We start from the raw sequence: 15,830 nt of genomic DNA on the forward strand, positions 1-15,830 counted from the left end.
TAGAAGGATACAAGGACTCAAGTAGAAGTAATGAGAATATTACAAGGAAACTATAGTTACAAGGTAAAATTGTTCCAATGTGTCCATTCGATGAGCGGTGGTTTCATACGATAGGATATCCATAAGAAGTTGGTTGATATGACTTCCTTGAAAGTGTAACGGAATGATGGGATTTTGCTGGAGAAAATGTAACCGTTCCGGATTTTTCAAATAGTCCAGCAACATGATAAGATGATTAGGTTGATAAGGGAACTTATTTTGTTTTTGATAATAGGTGCTTCGTGGAATTCAAAGAGTTCACGCAGTTCGGATGGTTTTGTGAGTGTGAGTGGGAACTTATTAAGTTTTTTTGAGGCCTAGTTCATTACCATATAAATTAGAGTAAAAGAGAAAAAAAAAGTAACTCGATTTTTATTATAAACTACTAGTAATAAAAAAGATATGGATATTGATACCAAAACCAATAAGGGCGTTACTATAATGCAAATTATATATCGTAGTTAGTCCAAAATCCAAACATTAAGTCGAATATACAAAATATTGAGGTCTCGAAAATTTGGGGGCCTAAAACGACCGCCTAATTCCATAATACTGTTGAGCCACCTCTGGTCCAAAACATGTCCGCAAAGCTGCTTTCAGGAAGAGATGTCGGAATGATTCATTGAATGTGTTGCATATGGGGCATGTACTAGTGACTTGTGGAATGTTACATTGAAATAAGAGGTATGAATTTTTTTTCCTTTCATCCTTTGAATTTTAATGATTTTACTTTACCTTTTAGTTATCGAATAAATAAAAATTTACTATTTTTTAAAAAATTAAAAATCAATAAATATCCATTTCTTAGAATTTAACAATTTTAATTTATGTTTTATGCATTGAAATTCAACTTATATTAATGGTTTATTTATAAAGTATATTTTATGTCGGGAAAATCAAATGACTGTAACTAAGTTAGGTGAAATTGTGTTGAAAATGAAAGGGCTAATTTTGTAAATATCAAAATATATAAAAGATAAAATAGTAATTTCATTGTCTCTAATTGCATTTATTTATATACAGTTAATTGCATCTATTATATCCTCTTTTATGTATTCTCTTTCTTAATACCTTAAAGTAAAATTTTTATATGAGAGTGTCGATCTTAATAAAATCAGCATTATCCAAAGATATATGAAAATTTAACTCACGGGTGAAAAGAGAGGGATGGAAATTCCCTCAAATACAAGTTAGAAGAATTATGTTTTTTGTATTATAATGAAGGGCCAAAATTAAAAGATAATTATTAAATCTTGGTTTAATACAAATGTCAAAAATTTACTAACTTGGCTGGTTAGGATAGGGAATCCAATCTAAAAAGAGGGACTCGGTTATTAACAATTTAACATAAATAGACATGATGTAATATATGGCGAATCAGTTTACCTTTTTATTTGGTCAATAATCCTTTCAAAATAAATTCAACCTCGCGCCCCACCCCCCACCATCAAGTTGAAGAGAGAACTGACTGGCTTACCTATTCTAAGGTGTGATGATTTTACAAGTTTTTGTACTGTATATTGTTACCCTATTTTATTTAGCGTATATTATTATTATCAGATTAGATACGTTCTACGACCCAAATCGGTTGAGTTTTCACTTAGTTGGTACGTGTTTGGCTTGGTTATGTTTAGGTTGTTTCTAGTCATGGCTTCTTGTTGGTTTTTGGCTTTGTAAGTGTCTGTAACTTTTACAATCTTGCTGCTAACATCAAATATGACATCCGTTTCGTTTATTAGATATGCATGCTCCTAAAAAGCCCTTAATTTTTTCTATTTTTTTCTTATATATATTTTTTGGAAATTCTTTTAAAAATCCCTTACCAATACGTGCTTATTAGTTATCATAGTGTTCATAAAAATATAATACTAACTAGATGTCATGTCATGATTGGGTTAAAAACTTAAAATCAACGCCGGGTTTTTAAATATTACAGTTTGGCATTATTAGTAGTAAGTGAAATATTAATTTTTTTGTATGACAATTGATTTTACTCTGCTCTTTCCTTGTTTGGATCTTTACCTTTGGGGTAGAGACAAGGCTGTCTATATCTCACCTCCCTCATACCTCGCTTATGCAGGGATTGGGTAGTGTTGTTGTTGTATTGATTTTACTAGTAGTTGTGTGTGGTATCTTTTGTTTTGTTCTTTTTTTTTACGGTGTGAATTACTCGTGATAAATCCCTAACTTAAACCCCTCAAATGGGCGAAAATTAAATACCTGTAGCCGGTAGCACTCGAACTTGAGACCTCTTGTGAGGAAACAAGCCACTAGACCATTTGAATATTAGATGATGGTTAGGTAGTTTTTGTTAATTGAAAACTTTTAATTAATGCTGGTTTTGTAGAATTATGATCACGGACGGATATATGTTGTGTGTATTTAATGTTCATATACATTTGTTGAGTTTCTAATTCTAATATTATTGTCAATATATAATGGTTTTCTTTTCCAGAGCGAAAACATGATGGCTGAATCTGAAAACATGAAACGGGTCAAAGTAGTAAATGAAAGCTCTCCTGCTGTCATTGTAGAAGAGACAATTCCCGCTGGAAATGAATCTTTCTCATTTTACCCTCAGGCAGAAAAAGTTGCTTCCAACCAAGACCTTCTGATGGAAATCCTCTTTCGCTTACCAGTGAGATCATTACTTCGGTTTAAGATTGTTTCCAAAGACTGGTACTCTATCGTTGTAAGTCCTGGCTTCAGAAGCAAACTTCTCAGCCGACCTAAACGTGAACCCCCTTCAGGTCTGTTCGTCCCGCTGCTTCGGAAAAAAATACCACACCTTGAATGTGACTTTGTCCCGTTTGACATTGAAAATCCAGGAAAAGCCCCTTTCAGAACCCCCAACTTCGATCCAGATGTTAAGAGAATTGATATTGAGCATTCTTCTAATGGCTTACTGTTGTGTTCTAGTAAGACCAGGGATTTGACTAACAGGTATGGGTTTACCCACAAATATTACATGTACAATCCAACGACCAATCAATCCATTACGCTTCCTAAACTTGAAAATTATGATAACTCTAAGCGTTTAGGTATGACCATAGCTTTTGATCCTTCAAAATCACCTCACTATAAAGTCGTATATGTTTGTGGCCTTGGAACGGATCGTCGTGCTGGTGTGACTGGTTACCAGATAGAAACATATTCCTCAGAAACTCGCACTTGCAAGGTATCATATGAATTAGCTCTTGATGAAGAGATTGATATATATTTTGGTGCTGGTGTTTATTGGAACAATGCCATTCATTGGATTCACCATACGGGGTTTGTGCTGTATTTCAATTTGGAAAAAGAGGTTGTTGATCATGTACTCACTCCTGGTGCACATCAGCGCGTGGATCCTGAAAGCTATACAAGTTATATGTACGAGTCTTGTGATCACCTCCTTGTCGCTCAAATCCGTAATGCCCTGAATACAGAATTTAATATTTTCGAATCAAAGAGAGATTATTCATCATGGATTGTGAAATACCGTGTTGATATTGATGGGTTGCGCCGACCATACCCTGAAATCATCTTTGATCATAACAATCCTCGTACATTTTGTTTTACTTTGCTATCTATTGTGCTGGGTGAAAAAGACAATGATGATGATTCATTCTTGGTACTAGAAATAGGGGATGAATTAAAAAAAGCTGTTAGATTCAACTTGTCATCTAAGACTTCTCACAAGCTCCTTGATTTTACTGCTTTTCCCCATTCTATCCGCTCTATTGACTTCGACGGGATATACGTTCACAACCCAAATACTTTCCAGTTTACAGAGTCTCTCTACAATGTTTGAAGCATCTATGGCTCTGGGTACGTTGATTAATGACCTTCAGCTCCTTGCTGCTAGTTAATTAGTTGCATAGTTTATGTGTTTGGGTTACTTTCCAGCACCTTCTCTTAGGGCTATAATCTTGTTAAAGCTTAAACTTTCTAGTAATTTTGCAAAAAAATATAATTTTAATTGGAAATGATGTGATGTGGTTTGATTAGTAGAATTGAACATATAAGAGTGAATGACTATGTGGGTTATCAAATATAGTTGCGATTGCATTCCCTAAAATAGCATGCTATGCACTATATATTCTGTACCAACATGTATGTGAGTCTTGCTCATCAAGCCAATTATACTTGCATCCTCTTCACTATCAGAAATCACCTCTGTCATATGTATGGTTATCTATATTGCCTATATTATATCCTCTTAATTGTACATACGTCCATTGCACTTACAATTAAATGTCATAAACTAAGGGGATCGAGTATCAGTGACCCGATTTGTGATCCCCCGCTTATCCTTCCATTCAACTTCTGCTTACTGCTTGTTTACTTACCTTTAAAGTAATTAATGGACTAACTTACAAGAAAGTTTAGATCACTAGTGGCACTTAGACGTGGTATAGGTAATCCACTAGCATAGGCTTGATTGTTATATGTGCACATATGTGAAATTGCATAAATTGTTGTGGAACCGCCTATATAGTCTGAGCTGAGTACTTGTTAAGCTTGTTACTTACTTTTTAGTTATCATTTTGATAGGTGTTGCGAGGTAGAATTGGCTAGAATCAAAGTGAAGGCGTAATGGTGGAATGATTTGTGCCATTTTTGTTGGTGTTGGTGCAAGTGCTTATTAGACTTTTGCTATGATACCACGTTCGATAATGATCACGTTGGATGTTGTGAAATAGTTAAATGTGTAGTTGTGTCAAAATGGATTTTATGGTAGCAGTGGCATATGTATTGTGAATGATTCTGCAAACCTTGGATGTATGAAATGGTCGTTTGCATGCTAAAACAGGTGGTTTGAAAACTGCCAAAAGAACAAGTCAGGTTCTAATCTTCTTGTGCTATGCAATGTGCTGCATTAGCGAGGCTATGCGCCACATTATCTTGTCTTATGAATTAATACGCTGCATAGGATACTGAGTTGAACTCAGAGTGTCTGTGGTCTTGGTCGGTCGTTTTAGTATTTTGTGGCCTTTTTGTAAAGTTCAAATACGCTGCAGTATCGTATGTCCAAATGTGTAAAAAGATTAATTTTTTGGAGAATTGCTGACCTGTTAATATAACCAAATAACATCTTTTTTTTTATTAATGAATTTCGTTGGAAACTTCGTATCACGATTCGACAGCGAGAGGTCTACCATACGTTGTTTTAACCGTGTCCGCGTTAGAGAGCTCTCTCGAAGTAGAAATGTCTATTTCAAATACTCAATGAGGGAAAACCCTTCTACTAATCCGTCCGAATACACGACGATTAATAGGGGTAAACTCTGCTCTCAGATATCTGGGTATATCTAAGCCAAGCCCTCATAAAAAGACTTACTAATTCTTATGTCATTCTCAAGGCTTGAACAAAGACTTCTTGCAAGGGATGGTCTTATAACCACTAAGTTAAAGTGCAAGGAGGACAACCAAATGACATCTATTTTATTTATTGAAAGCCTAAACATTCCGTTTATTTACAATCAATTGATCTCTTTATAATTTTAATACAGTATATTAGAAACTTGAAACATTAGAGTAGATGCACCATTGTTATTTCACGAACGAGGGAAATACATTTACAGAGTGCTGCTAGTAATTTCTTATAAAAAAGGTTTTCATTGTATGTTTATTCGAAATAAACGTGCATATTATATCTGTGAGGGTGCAACACCTATTCTTATGAGGTGCATATATTTTATGCTTTCAATCTTCATACACCATTTTGCATCTCTCGAGCCCCGAAGAAAAACCCCCTCTCCTTTGAATTCCATATCTCTTTTGACTCTACATATGTGGGCACCTGATATCTATGAGGGTTCACTCACCCCGGTTACAGCATTCATTTCTATTGTGCCTAAAATCTCTATTTTTGCTAATACTTTGCGTCTTTTTATTTATAGTTGTGTTTGAAAAATGTCTTAAAATTTAAAAATGTTAACTACATTTCAATTTTCATTTTCAGTTTATCATTTTAATTAAAATTAACACATACCAATTAGTTAAAAATAATATTAATTAAAACAAAGTTTGATAATTTACTATAAATAAAAAAAATCCGAATAAAAAACTTGATAGTACATGTTATAGCTCTTTCTTACATAAAAAATCATGAACGTCGGACACTGGGCGTCGCCACATTCAACCTTCTAATTATTAAAAATTGTGTTGCGTCGGAAAACATCAGCGGTGACAATCACTTTCCCTAATACTGTTGATTCATTTAAGTTCGTTTTCCGTCTGAAACGACCTCCTCCACTCGACAAATTTAGTTTTTCTTTCCCGTAGTTTTTTAATTTGTTAATCCACTCAAAAATCATCCGAAATATCCAATTTTTTGATTGCAATGCAGGAACCAGGATGATTATAAAAAAGTCTATCTGAATTTTTTAGTTTGAGTATGGTTTGTCAGACATGTGTACCACAGATCATTATAATTTATTGTGGACATTTTTTTTTTGACGAACTTCTTACTTTTAAACTTAAAAATGAAACGTATGATTTTTCGAAGATATCCTATCATGTACTTATGTATTAATTTTTTTTAATTTTATTTTACCTAAATGGTCAAACACCAACCAAAATTAGATATACACACCTTTAAGTAATTTTTCTTTAAAAAAACCATTTTTATAAACGCCAACCAAAAACAGTGGTGTGGCTGAATTATACAACGGAAAACACCTTACCAAACTATGAAAATACCAACGTACACCAATCAATAAGCTAGGGCAAACACCCTTTGCTATTCAACATAATCAACTAGAAAGGGGATATCTGAAAGTTTGGGGAGATCGACCGACTGGTCGGCGAATCGGCGATGGTCAAGAAATCGGCAACTTGGTCTCCGGCGGAGAAAGTTGGTTCCATGGACGACCTGACGACGGAGATCCTTGTGAGATTACCGGTAAGATCACTGCTTCGTTTTAAGTCTGTTTCCAAACACTGGTACTCTCTTATTTCAAGCCCTTGCTTCAAACCCCCTAACCCTGACTTCCCTTCGGGTCTGTTCATCCCGTTCCATGTCGGTAGATCATATCTAGGTTACGAATTCATCCCTTTCGATATCGATAATCCGGTTAAAAAACCCCCTTTCGTTTCCCTTGATTTTAATCTAGATGGTTTGATGATTGAGCACTCTTGTAATGGTTTAATGTTGTGTTCTACGTATTATGATAAGCTTTATAAGTATTATATATACAATCCAACCGTTAACCGATTCGCCGCCCTTCCTACACCTGAAACAAATGACGATAATTATTTATCACATCAATGTCATATGAGCTTAGCTTTTGATCCTTCGAAATCACCTCACTACCTAGTCATATATGTCAACTGTGAGAAAATTCCATTTGTTCGTAAAAGTAATTACAAGATACAAATTTATTCCTCACAAACTCGTAGCTGCGACCGTTCATTTACGTTCGTACTTGATGAAGACATCGCTATGTATTTCGGGCCTGGTGTTTATTGGAACGAGGCCTTTCATTGGATTCACAAGAAAGGATTTATTTTGTATTTTAATTTGGATCAACAGATAGTTCATCAGATGCACACCCCTTTAGGTCTTATTGGTGGTAATTGGGATGAAGAAAGCTATTCAAATTACTTGTTTGAATCCCGAGGTCACTTGCTTGCGATTGAAATCCTTCGACCTCATACTTCTAAGTTCAAGATTCATGAGTTGATGAGAGATTATTCCGGTTGGTCCTTGAGGTACAATGTTGATCTTGATGGGGTTTGTGGACCCTTCCCTGAGATCATGAATCCTGAATCCGCTGATACCTTTGAGTTTGCTATACTAGCTCTTGTTTTGAGCGATAAACAAGATGGCTCGTTTTTGGTACTGGAAATACCTGGGAAAGTTTTGAGATTCAATTTGGTTTCAAAGACTTTCTACAAGCTCCATGGTTTTTCTTCTCGCCGTAAAATTCCCTACCCTAACTGCAATAAGGTATTTTGTCTATGGCCTTATAGTGTTTTTCCATTTGTTGAGTCTCTCTGCAGCTTGTGATATTTCGATTGTTAGGTATGTTTGGTAATGTTTGTGATCTCTGCTCTTCAGTTCATCCTTACTATTTGCATAGTCCAGTTTGTTACTACATCAACTTATGAGAATTGTACTTTTTTTTATTGGTAACCAAGGTCAATATTATGTGACGCGTTGAGCTAGATTAGCTTCTAATGTGAATTTTCCATATATATATGTAATGAATTGTGAGTTTGTGACATTATGTGTGTTTGGCAGCAATTTTAAATTACTCATGTTATGAAGAATTGAAGCAAGAAGCAAAAGATACTTCCCTCTTCCAGGAATTTAGACAAAAATGATCATTTCTAACATCTGATTCTTGTCACAAAAAAAAGGAGAATATATTGAAAACGTGTGTTTGCGTGTGTGTGCGCGCGTTGATATCATAGTCCGCCTTCATATAAACCAGAAGGTATATGAAGATTACCGTCCTGAATACATAACATACATCGACTGATGGTCTCACTTTGAGTATCTACAAGGAGAGTAGGAACTAGGATGAAGGTGATAGTGCAACTCGCAGACCAGGGGAATTGGGTAGCTATATATGTCAAATGTTGGCAGTCTCAAATGGTTGAGAGCTAGTTTTAACAGCTCTTTTACACTGCGGAGGGTTTAAAGGTTGTGGACCTAAATGTACTTGGGGATATCTGATGGCGGAAGTTTGAAATTCAGAATTATGGAATCCAGAATTTTTGGTCCACACATTAACACTAATAGTCAGGACAATTGTTTTTTTTCACACCATTACTTTGGTCGATTGGCAATCATATTTGGGCAAATATGTGGAAATAGATTTGTTGCTTTGATCTATGGCTCTTGCTCTTCATACAACCAAAAACGTTTGATTTCACTGTTGGATTTTTGTTCTACTCAACATCCTTTTTGGTTTGATTTTTTTTTATTAACTTTTGATTTGTTCTTGACATGTTTTTGTGTCGACACATTTGATAATGTGTACCAGTTAATCAAAATACTTGGACTTCCATACTGTAAGGATTTCAACTTGTGGTATATATGAGACAGAGCTGAAAGTTTGGCAAAGCCACAAGCTTTATCGAGCTTGTGTATTTACATAGTTTTGCCATCTGTGTATGGTATGTTAACATGATTATCATACTACAGATCAATATGAGCAGGACCGAAAGATATTGAATATCAATAACTGAGACTGAAAGTATCCACTAATTAATAAAGCTCGAGCTTAAAGATCCAAGCAAGGTGTAGTGTAGTTCGAGCATCAAATATGGTAGTGGATTGGTTGACTCAATTACACCCGGACTACATTCCTACATACAAAAGAAAAGTTTTCATACATGAAAATAACTTAAGATAATTTATAAAAAAAAACATAATAAAAAATCTTGATAGATTCATTTTATAAACAGATTTCATCCCATTTTTTAAGATAATTGAAAAAACATGAAAGTGTGATCTTACTCTTAATAAAGATAGAATATAAAACCTTACAAAATACTTTGTTGCTCGATACAACTAACCTGTCTATTAAATGGGTTAGATTTGAGTTTAAAATTTTGACATAGATGATTCAATTGAATGGGTTTGAGTTGAGATATATAAACCTGCCAACATATCAACCCACAACCCATCAACCCAAACCTACTTAAAGTATGTAAATGCAAAAGTTACAACTTAGACAAACGACAGTTGACTTTGACTTTGTGTATAAGCATGTTGAACGAATCATCCTTCTGTACAAAATAATACTACATTATATCATTCCCTCCCATGTCAACGTCAGGGAAGATCGACGGTGGTCAATCAATCGTCAACTATGTCTTCTGCAGAGAAAGTTGCTTCGTGCGACGGCCTTACGTCAGAGATCCTTTTACGATTACCGGTAAGATCATTGCTTCATTTCAAGTCTGTTTCCAAACACTGGTATTCTCTCATTTCAAGCTCTAGTTTCAAACTCCCTAACCTTGACCCCCCTTCGGGTCTGTTCGTCGCAGATTATATCAATAAACCAAACCCAGAATATGATTTTATCCCATTCGATATTGAAAGTCCAGTCAAACCACCTTTGAGAGCTCTTCATTTTGATCCAACTGTTAAGTGTTTGATGATCGAGCACTCCTGTAATGGTTTAATGTTGTGTTCTGCCTATACTGATGAGTATTTTCGACATAACAATAAATATGTGATGAATTACAAGTATTATATATACAATCCAACTATTAACAAATTCAATACTCTTCCTAGACTTGAAAACTATGCAAATAATGGATCGGTTCGATATGGTATGACCTTACATTTTGACCCGACACAATCATCTCACTACAAAGTCATATATGTTTGTGGCTACGAGACGAATCCTCTTACTGGTAACACTCGTTACCAGATTGAAATTTATTCCTCACAAACTCGCACTTGCAAGACTTCCTGTGAATTTGAACTTGATGAAGATATTTATATCGATTTTAGGGCTGGTGTTTTTTGGAACAATGCCCTTCACTGGATTCAGAAATCGGGATTTATATTTTGTTTCAACTTGGATCAAGAGATTGTTCATCAGATACAAACCCCTATAGGTCCTATTGGCGGTTGGGTTGAGGAAGAAAACTATTCAAATTACTTATTTGAATCCCGAGATCACTTGCTTGTGATTGAAATCCAGCGACCTCATACTTCTAAGTTCAAGATTCATGACTTGAAGAAAGATTATTCAGAATGGTTTGTGAAATACAATGTTGATCTTGGGGGAATTTCTGGATCATTCCCTGAAATTATGAATCCTGAATCCGCTGATACCTTTGAGTTTGCTATACTAGCTCTTGTTTTGGGCGATAAAGAAGACGAGTCATTCTTGGTACTCGAAATACATGGGAAAGCTTTAAGATTCAATTTGTTGTCAAAGACTTTCCACAAGCTCCATGATTTAACTTCTTCTCGCCCCAAATCTCACTCTTCTAACCGCAATGAGGTTTTTCGTCAATGGCCTTGTGTTTTTCAGTTCGTGGAATCTCTCGGCAATGGCCTTTGAGATGTATCTAATACTGTATGTTTTGGTGGTATTTTGTGATATGTAGTATTGAGTTCATATCACTTCTTGCATAGTTCACTTTCTTACAACCCGGCATATAAGATTTCGTGTGGCAGGGTTAGCTATATTGGTTTCTAGCACGAATCTGCCATATGTTGATATATGCGATGACATTTGACGCCCTGCCGGTTTACTGTTTTCTAAGTTATACATTAGTTCTCTTACACATTACAATTTCTTTATCAAATGTAAAAACTCAATTAGTACATATTAAATAAGTTAAAGCTTTTCATTATTTAGGCAGCATTGCATTTGATACTGCAACTCCATCTCAGACCAGGGGAATTTGTTAGCAATGTAAAACGTTGGCAGTCTCAAAGGAAGGACTGCTTATATTAACACAAAAGCTATATATATAAATTTGTAATGGGTTTGAGTTTAACAGTATCATTCAAAACATATATAATGTAAGAATATTAATGAAAATCATTATACAAAGATATACTAATGTAGAAATATTGAATATAATTCATTCATGTCATACCAAAAGCACTAATTTGTTTTATTCAGAATTCTGTAAATAAATAATCAAGTTCCAAAAAATCAAACGTAATCTAGCTAGCGTATCCATACCGTATTATCTATTCAAACAATTATTTCCTTCAATCTACCAATCTAGCTCCAAAATCATTTCTTTAGTTCAATCTAAATCAGTGTATCCATCTCATAAATCAACGACCTTTAAATAGTCCAAGGTAGAAGGGTTCTCTTAACCATTGGTTTGCTGTAAGGAAAGGTCCGGCAGTAAAATTCATAGCCTCGTTCCTATCAGTAATCACCTTGACACCCTTCCCCTTAGCCCTCTTATCAGTATTCGCACCCGGGCCAACATTTGCATACTCAGCATAAAAACAAGTGTCCAATGATGCAAAGTCGTTACCCCATGGTAACCACCCATCCGGTTGAATAAAATCATCGATGTTGGATTCCATCACAACCGTCCTTGAATACTTCTTCCACGGACGTCCTAAATAGCTCTTTACTAGAGACCTAAAAGGATATAGCTTCTCATTTGCTACAATGTCGCAGTGTTGGATAACAAATCCAGTGGCTTGTCTGGGTCCTTTTCTTCCATGGGCTGTGATTGTCGTCGCGTGACCAGCTTCCGGAAGTTTTGATATGATCTTGCAGTCTTGGATGATGGTTGCACTGAACCCAAATATGAAGTCAACGGTGCCTGAAATGGTGCAGTTGGTGTAGAACTGGCGTTGGCTATGGGCGTATAGTGTGTCTTGGTAACCTGTTATTTGGACGTCATAGAATGTTGATCTGTCGGATTTTGATACGAGAGCCACTGCTTGATTTGCATCTAGTCCTGCAGAATTTTGAAAGCCCATTGACTTTGCTATAAATCCATCTCCTATTACAGCTACAGAAGTCATGAAATTTAGTTAGAACTCAGACTGAGATTTAAAAAAAAAACGCAATTAGTTATTTCAAAACACAATTATTGTAATGATATAGTTTTTGTAACCATACGTAATACATTTAGATTTTGGATTATGATGGAATTTGCAGGTTGTTGAAGTGAGGAAGATGAATCAATTTATGTTGTTAAACAAAAAAAAAAAAAGATGAATCAATTTATGACTTTTCCTTTTTAATACTATTTTATCTTTTTATTGTTGTTGTTCCCGAAAATTTACATGCTAAGATCAGCCCCTCAACTTTTATATTTGTTAATGTGAATCTTAGCTATTTAATTAGGTACTGTTAGAACCGAAAAAACTACACAATACATATATTTTGTTTTTAAATAAGACTGTTCTTGCTAGTGATACTAAATTATAGACATATAGTTTCTATCAATGGAATATCAAAACTTACAAAAAGATGCACTCTTCCAAGTCTGTCAGCCAGTTTTGTTACTTCTATTGCCAGTGACAACGGTCATGGCAGAACCATCACCATACATAAATACATTCATATGGTTTTTGGTCACGATTACATGCTCATCATATATCCCTTGTTTTACATAAACAACATATCTCCCTTTGTTTCCTTTTGGATATGCCGCCAAAGCATCGGTTATGGTTTTAAACTGCCCACTTCCATCCTTGGCCACCACTGCATTTGGTGTTAGACCTGCATTGCCACCTGCCAACAATCTCTGGTCAGCCACTGACATCCACACGGGATATCTACTTTCATCGGTGCCAAGAAGGCGCCTTCCAGTACCTTTCACAATTGGGATATTAAATATTTGGGACATATTTGGCATGTCAGCTATAATAGCAATTGCATTGAAGACATGTTGAGTTGCATTTAAGAGAATTTTTGACATAGATTCCCTTAATTTCAATCGGTCATTAAACCCGTCCAAACATGTTTCTTGATAGGCCACAACCGCGCTTAGCCAGTTCATGAGGTCGAGTTCTTCCTCACGAATGATTTGTGGATCATGCTTTTCCACTAGATTTAATGAAGCATGGAGATCATCAAGGGCATACCCCAAAAGCTCATTGCAAACATCTAGAGCTTGATCATTAGCATCAACATTATTGGCTATTAACAATGGTCCAACATTGGTAATGACATTGGTAACAACATGAATGACACCATAAATTGTGGTATTTAGGACGTCTTTCGAGGACATTGTGTGCTTATATGCTAAAGATTTCATGGTGGTGAGACATGCTTGTTTGTAATCAGTTATGTTACATATGGAGTGAATGGTGTGTGAATGGTTAACAACACTGGTTTTAGGCTTGTGCATGCATGTGGCAAGTAAGACAATAATGACAAGTATGAGCAACATAAGAGTTACAGTAAGCCATAACTTTTTCTTGTTATGATTGGTAGTAGTATTCATGGTTGATTGAGGTTTTCTTATTTGATTTACAATTTGACATAGATTAATTTAATTTATATAGGTAAGAACTTACAAAATCTATAAAGGAAATAATGAAAAGATAAACACAAATTTTCATCATAAATCATATATATAATTTATCATATATTAACCATATATATAAATGAGAAGACGAACATAAATATTCATCCTATATCAACCATATATAAATTTGTTTTTTTTATCAACATTCAAAGATTTGTATTAACAAGAATGTTGTGATAGTACGTAATATACGGGGCATGTAGAATGTTGGAGTCGAATATGGCGTGTATATTTAGAATTATGTATAGTCGCTGTGCATGTTGGTTATGTGTATAGAGATATGTAATAATGAGTTTTTATCTCATAACAATGGAATGAAATATTAGATAGGTATTTGTATATTTAATTCTATATCTATAATAATTTATTTATAAAAAGTATGAATTTATATATGGTTGATATGAAGATTAAAACTTATCTTAAATCAAGGTTGATATTTAGGTATGTATCATTTCTTAGTAATATATTCATTATGAATATCCTTTCACGTTATTACAAGAATTATATAATATATTTAACAAAAATAATAATATTAATTAAAATAGAAAAAGGAAAAGAAAACTATACGAGTTAAAACCAAGGTTTTCAATTTTCTTAAGACTTTTAAAAGGACAAATCTTGTTTACGGAATTTAACATTTGGAAGTTTTACGAACACCAAGCTTTCAAATGCTCTTAAGATTTAGTTTACTAAAACATAAATCTCTATGATATTTAGCTTATTTTTCAATGCTCTTAAGCTTATTTTCTGGTTGAGTTCGGTAAATTATCGTAGATCCAAAAATTAAAATTTTATAAATTAAGCTTTTTTTTAACAGTAAATTCTTCAATTTTCGTTTGCTTAAGTTTTATGTTATTTAAAATATGTAGGTTATTTTCTTAGAAAGAATTTGAAAAATGATAGAGGAGACATATTAATTTTAGGGGCCAAAGTATCTTGTTTTAGTGGCTCCATTTATCACAATAAGCTAATCAAGTAATACTTTCAGTTTTTCCTTCTGGGCCAATAATGGACCATTTACGGGTTTTTTTTTTTTTTTTTTAAAGGTGAACTTTTCATGAGAACTTCGGGTTTAACATATGTTGTCTTAACTGAGTCCGCGCTAGATAACTCTTTCGAAGTAAAAATATCTATTTTAAATGCCCGATGTGAAAAAACCCCTACTAATCTGCCCGAAGGCACGACGATCAATAGGGGTAAACTCTGCCCCCTCAGACTTGAATCTGGGTATACCCAAGTCAAGCCTTCATAGAAGGACTTCCTATATACTTTCCAAGCCTTGAACCCAAGACTTCCTACTAATAAGACAAATGCTCAACCACTTGAGCTAACTAGACAGTACAATAGACCATTTACGTAGTTTCTTAATTTCTTATATACCATAGCATAGCATTTCATATTATGTACTCATATTATTTACGTCATAATCTTTTTTAGAAAATTGGTAAAGAGAAGCACCAATGTTAAGATAAGTGTTGTAAAGATAGATTAAATTACATCTTTCTTTTAAAATGTAGACTAAATTATGTCCACCTGAACTTTAAATGGTTCTTTGGTTTTTGGTATTTATTTTTTTATTGGTTATTTTTTTCCAATCATTTTATTTATACTTTTATATATTAATGGTATCAAATATAATATTTTAATGTTAATACATCTTGGATAAATTTGTTTCGTGTCCGTCGCAAAGCAAGAACAAGATCTACATTTTATTTTTTTTTATAAAAAATAAAAAGGTAAAATCTACCTCATTTGCTACATACTACAACTAATAATTAAAACCTCTATTAAATTATGTATGTGATAGGAGTTAAATA

At 34.3% G+C, this 15,830-nt stretch overlaps 5 protein-coding genes across 6 annotated transcripts; 3 read left to right on the top strand and 2 right to left on the bottom strand.

Moving 5' to 3' along the window:
* Positions 1–1,441: 1,441 nt before the first annotated feature.
* On the top strand, positions 1,442–4,861 carry LOC122605381 (F-box protein At5g07610-like). Of its 2 annotated transcripts, none has more exons than XM_043778320.1 (3): positions 1,442–1,526; positions 2,495–3,849; positions 4,576–4,861. In XM_043778320.1, the coding sequence occupies exon 2, from the start codon at positions 2,504–2,506 to the stop codon at positions 3,830–3,832; it is 1,329 nt and encodes a 442-aa protein (XP_043634255.1). In that variant the 5' UTR covers positions 1,442–1,526; positions 2,495–2,503; the 3' UTR covers positions 3,833–3,849; positions 4,576–4,861. The 2 variants fall into 2 exon arrangements, with proteins under 2 accessions (XP_043634255.1, XP_043634256.1); XM_043778321.1 differs by lacking the exon at positions 1,442–1,526 and adding an exon at positions 1,561–1,646.
* Positions 4,862–6,664: 1,803 nt separating this feature from the next.
* LOC122604511 (F-box protein At5g07610-like) lies at positions 6,665–8,906 on the top strand. The gene is made up of 2 exons (XM_043777397.1): positions 6,665–7,975; positions 8,270–8,906. Exons 1-2 carry the CDS (start codon positions 6,842–6,844, stop codon positions 8,276–8,278), a joined length of 1,143 nt encoding a protein of 380 aa, XP_043633332.1. The 5' UTR covers positions 6,665–6,841; the 3' UTR covers positions 8,279–8,906.
* Positions 8,907–9,848: 942 nt separating this feature from the next.
* LOC122604954 (F-box protein At5g07610-like) lies at positions 9,849–11,057 on the top strand. Its single transcript, XM_043777810.1, has one exon. It carries the CDS (start codon positions 9,849–9,851, stop codon positions 11,055–11,057), a length of 1,209 nt encoding a protein of 402 aa, XP_043633745.1.
* Positions 11,058–11,605: 548 nt separating this feature from the next.
* LOC122606226 (pectinesterase-like) lies at positions 11,606–12,662 on the bottom strand. Its single transcript, XM_043779188.1, has 2 exons — positions 12,597–12,662; positions 11,606–12,486 (listed from the first exon to the last, which is right to left on the bottom strand). The coding sequence occupies exon 2, from the start codon at positions 12,452–12,454 to the stop codon at positions 11,789–11,791; it is 666 nt and encodes a 221-aa protein (XP_043635123.1). The 5' UTR covers positions 12,455–12,486; positions 12,597–12,662; the 3' UTR covers positions 11,606–11,788.
* A 307-nt stretch (positions 12,663–12,969) lies between these two features.
* On the bottom strand, positions 12,970–13,713 carry LOC122604955 (pectinesterase/pectinesterase inhibitor-like). The gene has a single exon (XM_043777811.1). The coding sequence runs from the start codon at positions 13,711–13,713 to the stop codon at positions 12,970–12,972; it is 744 nt and encodes a 247-aa protein (XP_043633746.1).
* Between the last annotated feature and the right edge of the window lie 2,117 nt (positions 13,714–15,830).

The sequence above is a fragment of the Erigeron canadensis genome, chromosome 6 (assembly GCF_010389155.1).
Source record: "Erigeron canadensis isolate Cc75 chromosome 6, C_canadensis_v1, whole genome shotgun sequence".
NCBI classification, from domain to species: Eukaryota; Viridiplantae; Streptophyta; class Magnoliopsida; order Asterales; family Asteraceae; genus Erigeron; species Erigeron canadensis.

Coding starts and splice junctions, on each gene's coding strand:
- LOC122604955 (XM_043777811.1), bottom strand. CDS start 13,713: ATGTCCTCGAAAGACGTCCTAAATACCACAATTTATGGTGTCATTCAT.
- LOC122605381 (XM_043778320.1), top strand. CDS start 2,504: ATGATGGCTGAATCTGAAAACATGAAACGGGTCAAAGTAGTAAATGAA.
- LOC122604954 (XM_043777810.1), top strand. CDS start 9,849: ATGTCTTCTGCAGAGAAAGTTGCTTCGTGCGACGGCCTTACGTCAGAG.
- LOC122604511 (XM_043777397.1), top strand. CDS start 6,842: ATGGTCAAGAAATCGGCAACTTGGTCTCCGGCGGAGAAAGTTGGTTCC.
- LOC122606226 (XM_043779188.1), bottom strand. CDS start 12,454: ATGGGCTTTCAAAATTCTGCAGGACTAGATGCAAATCAAGCAGTGGCT.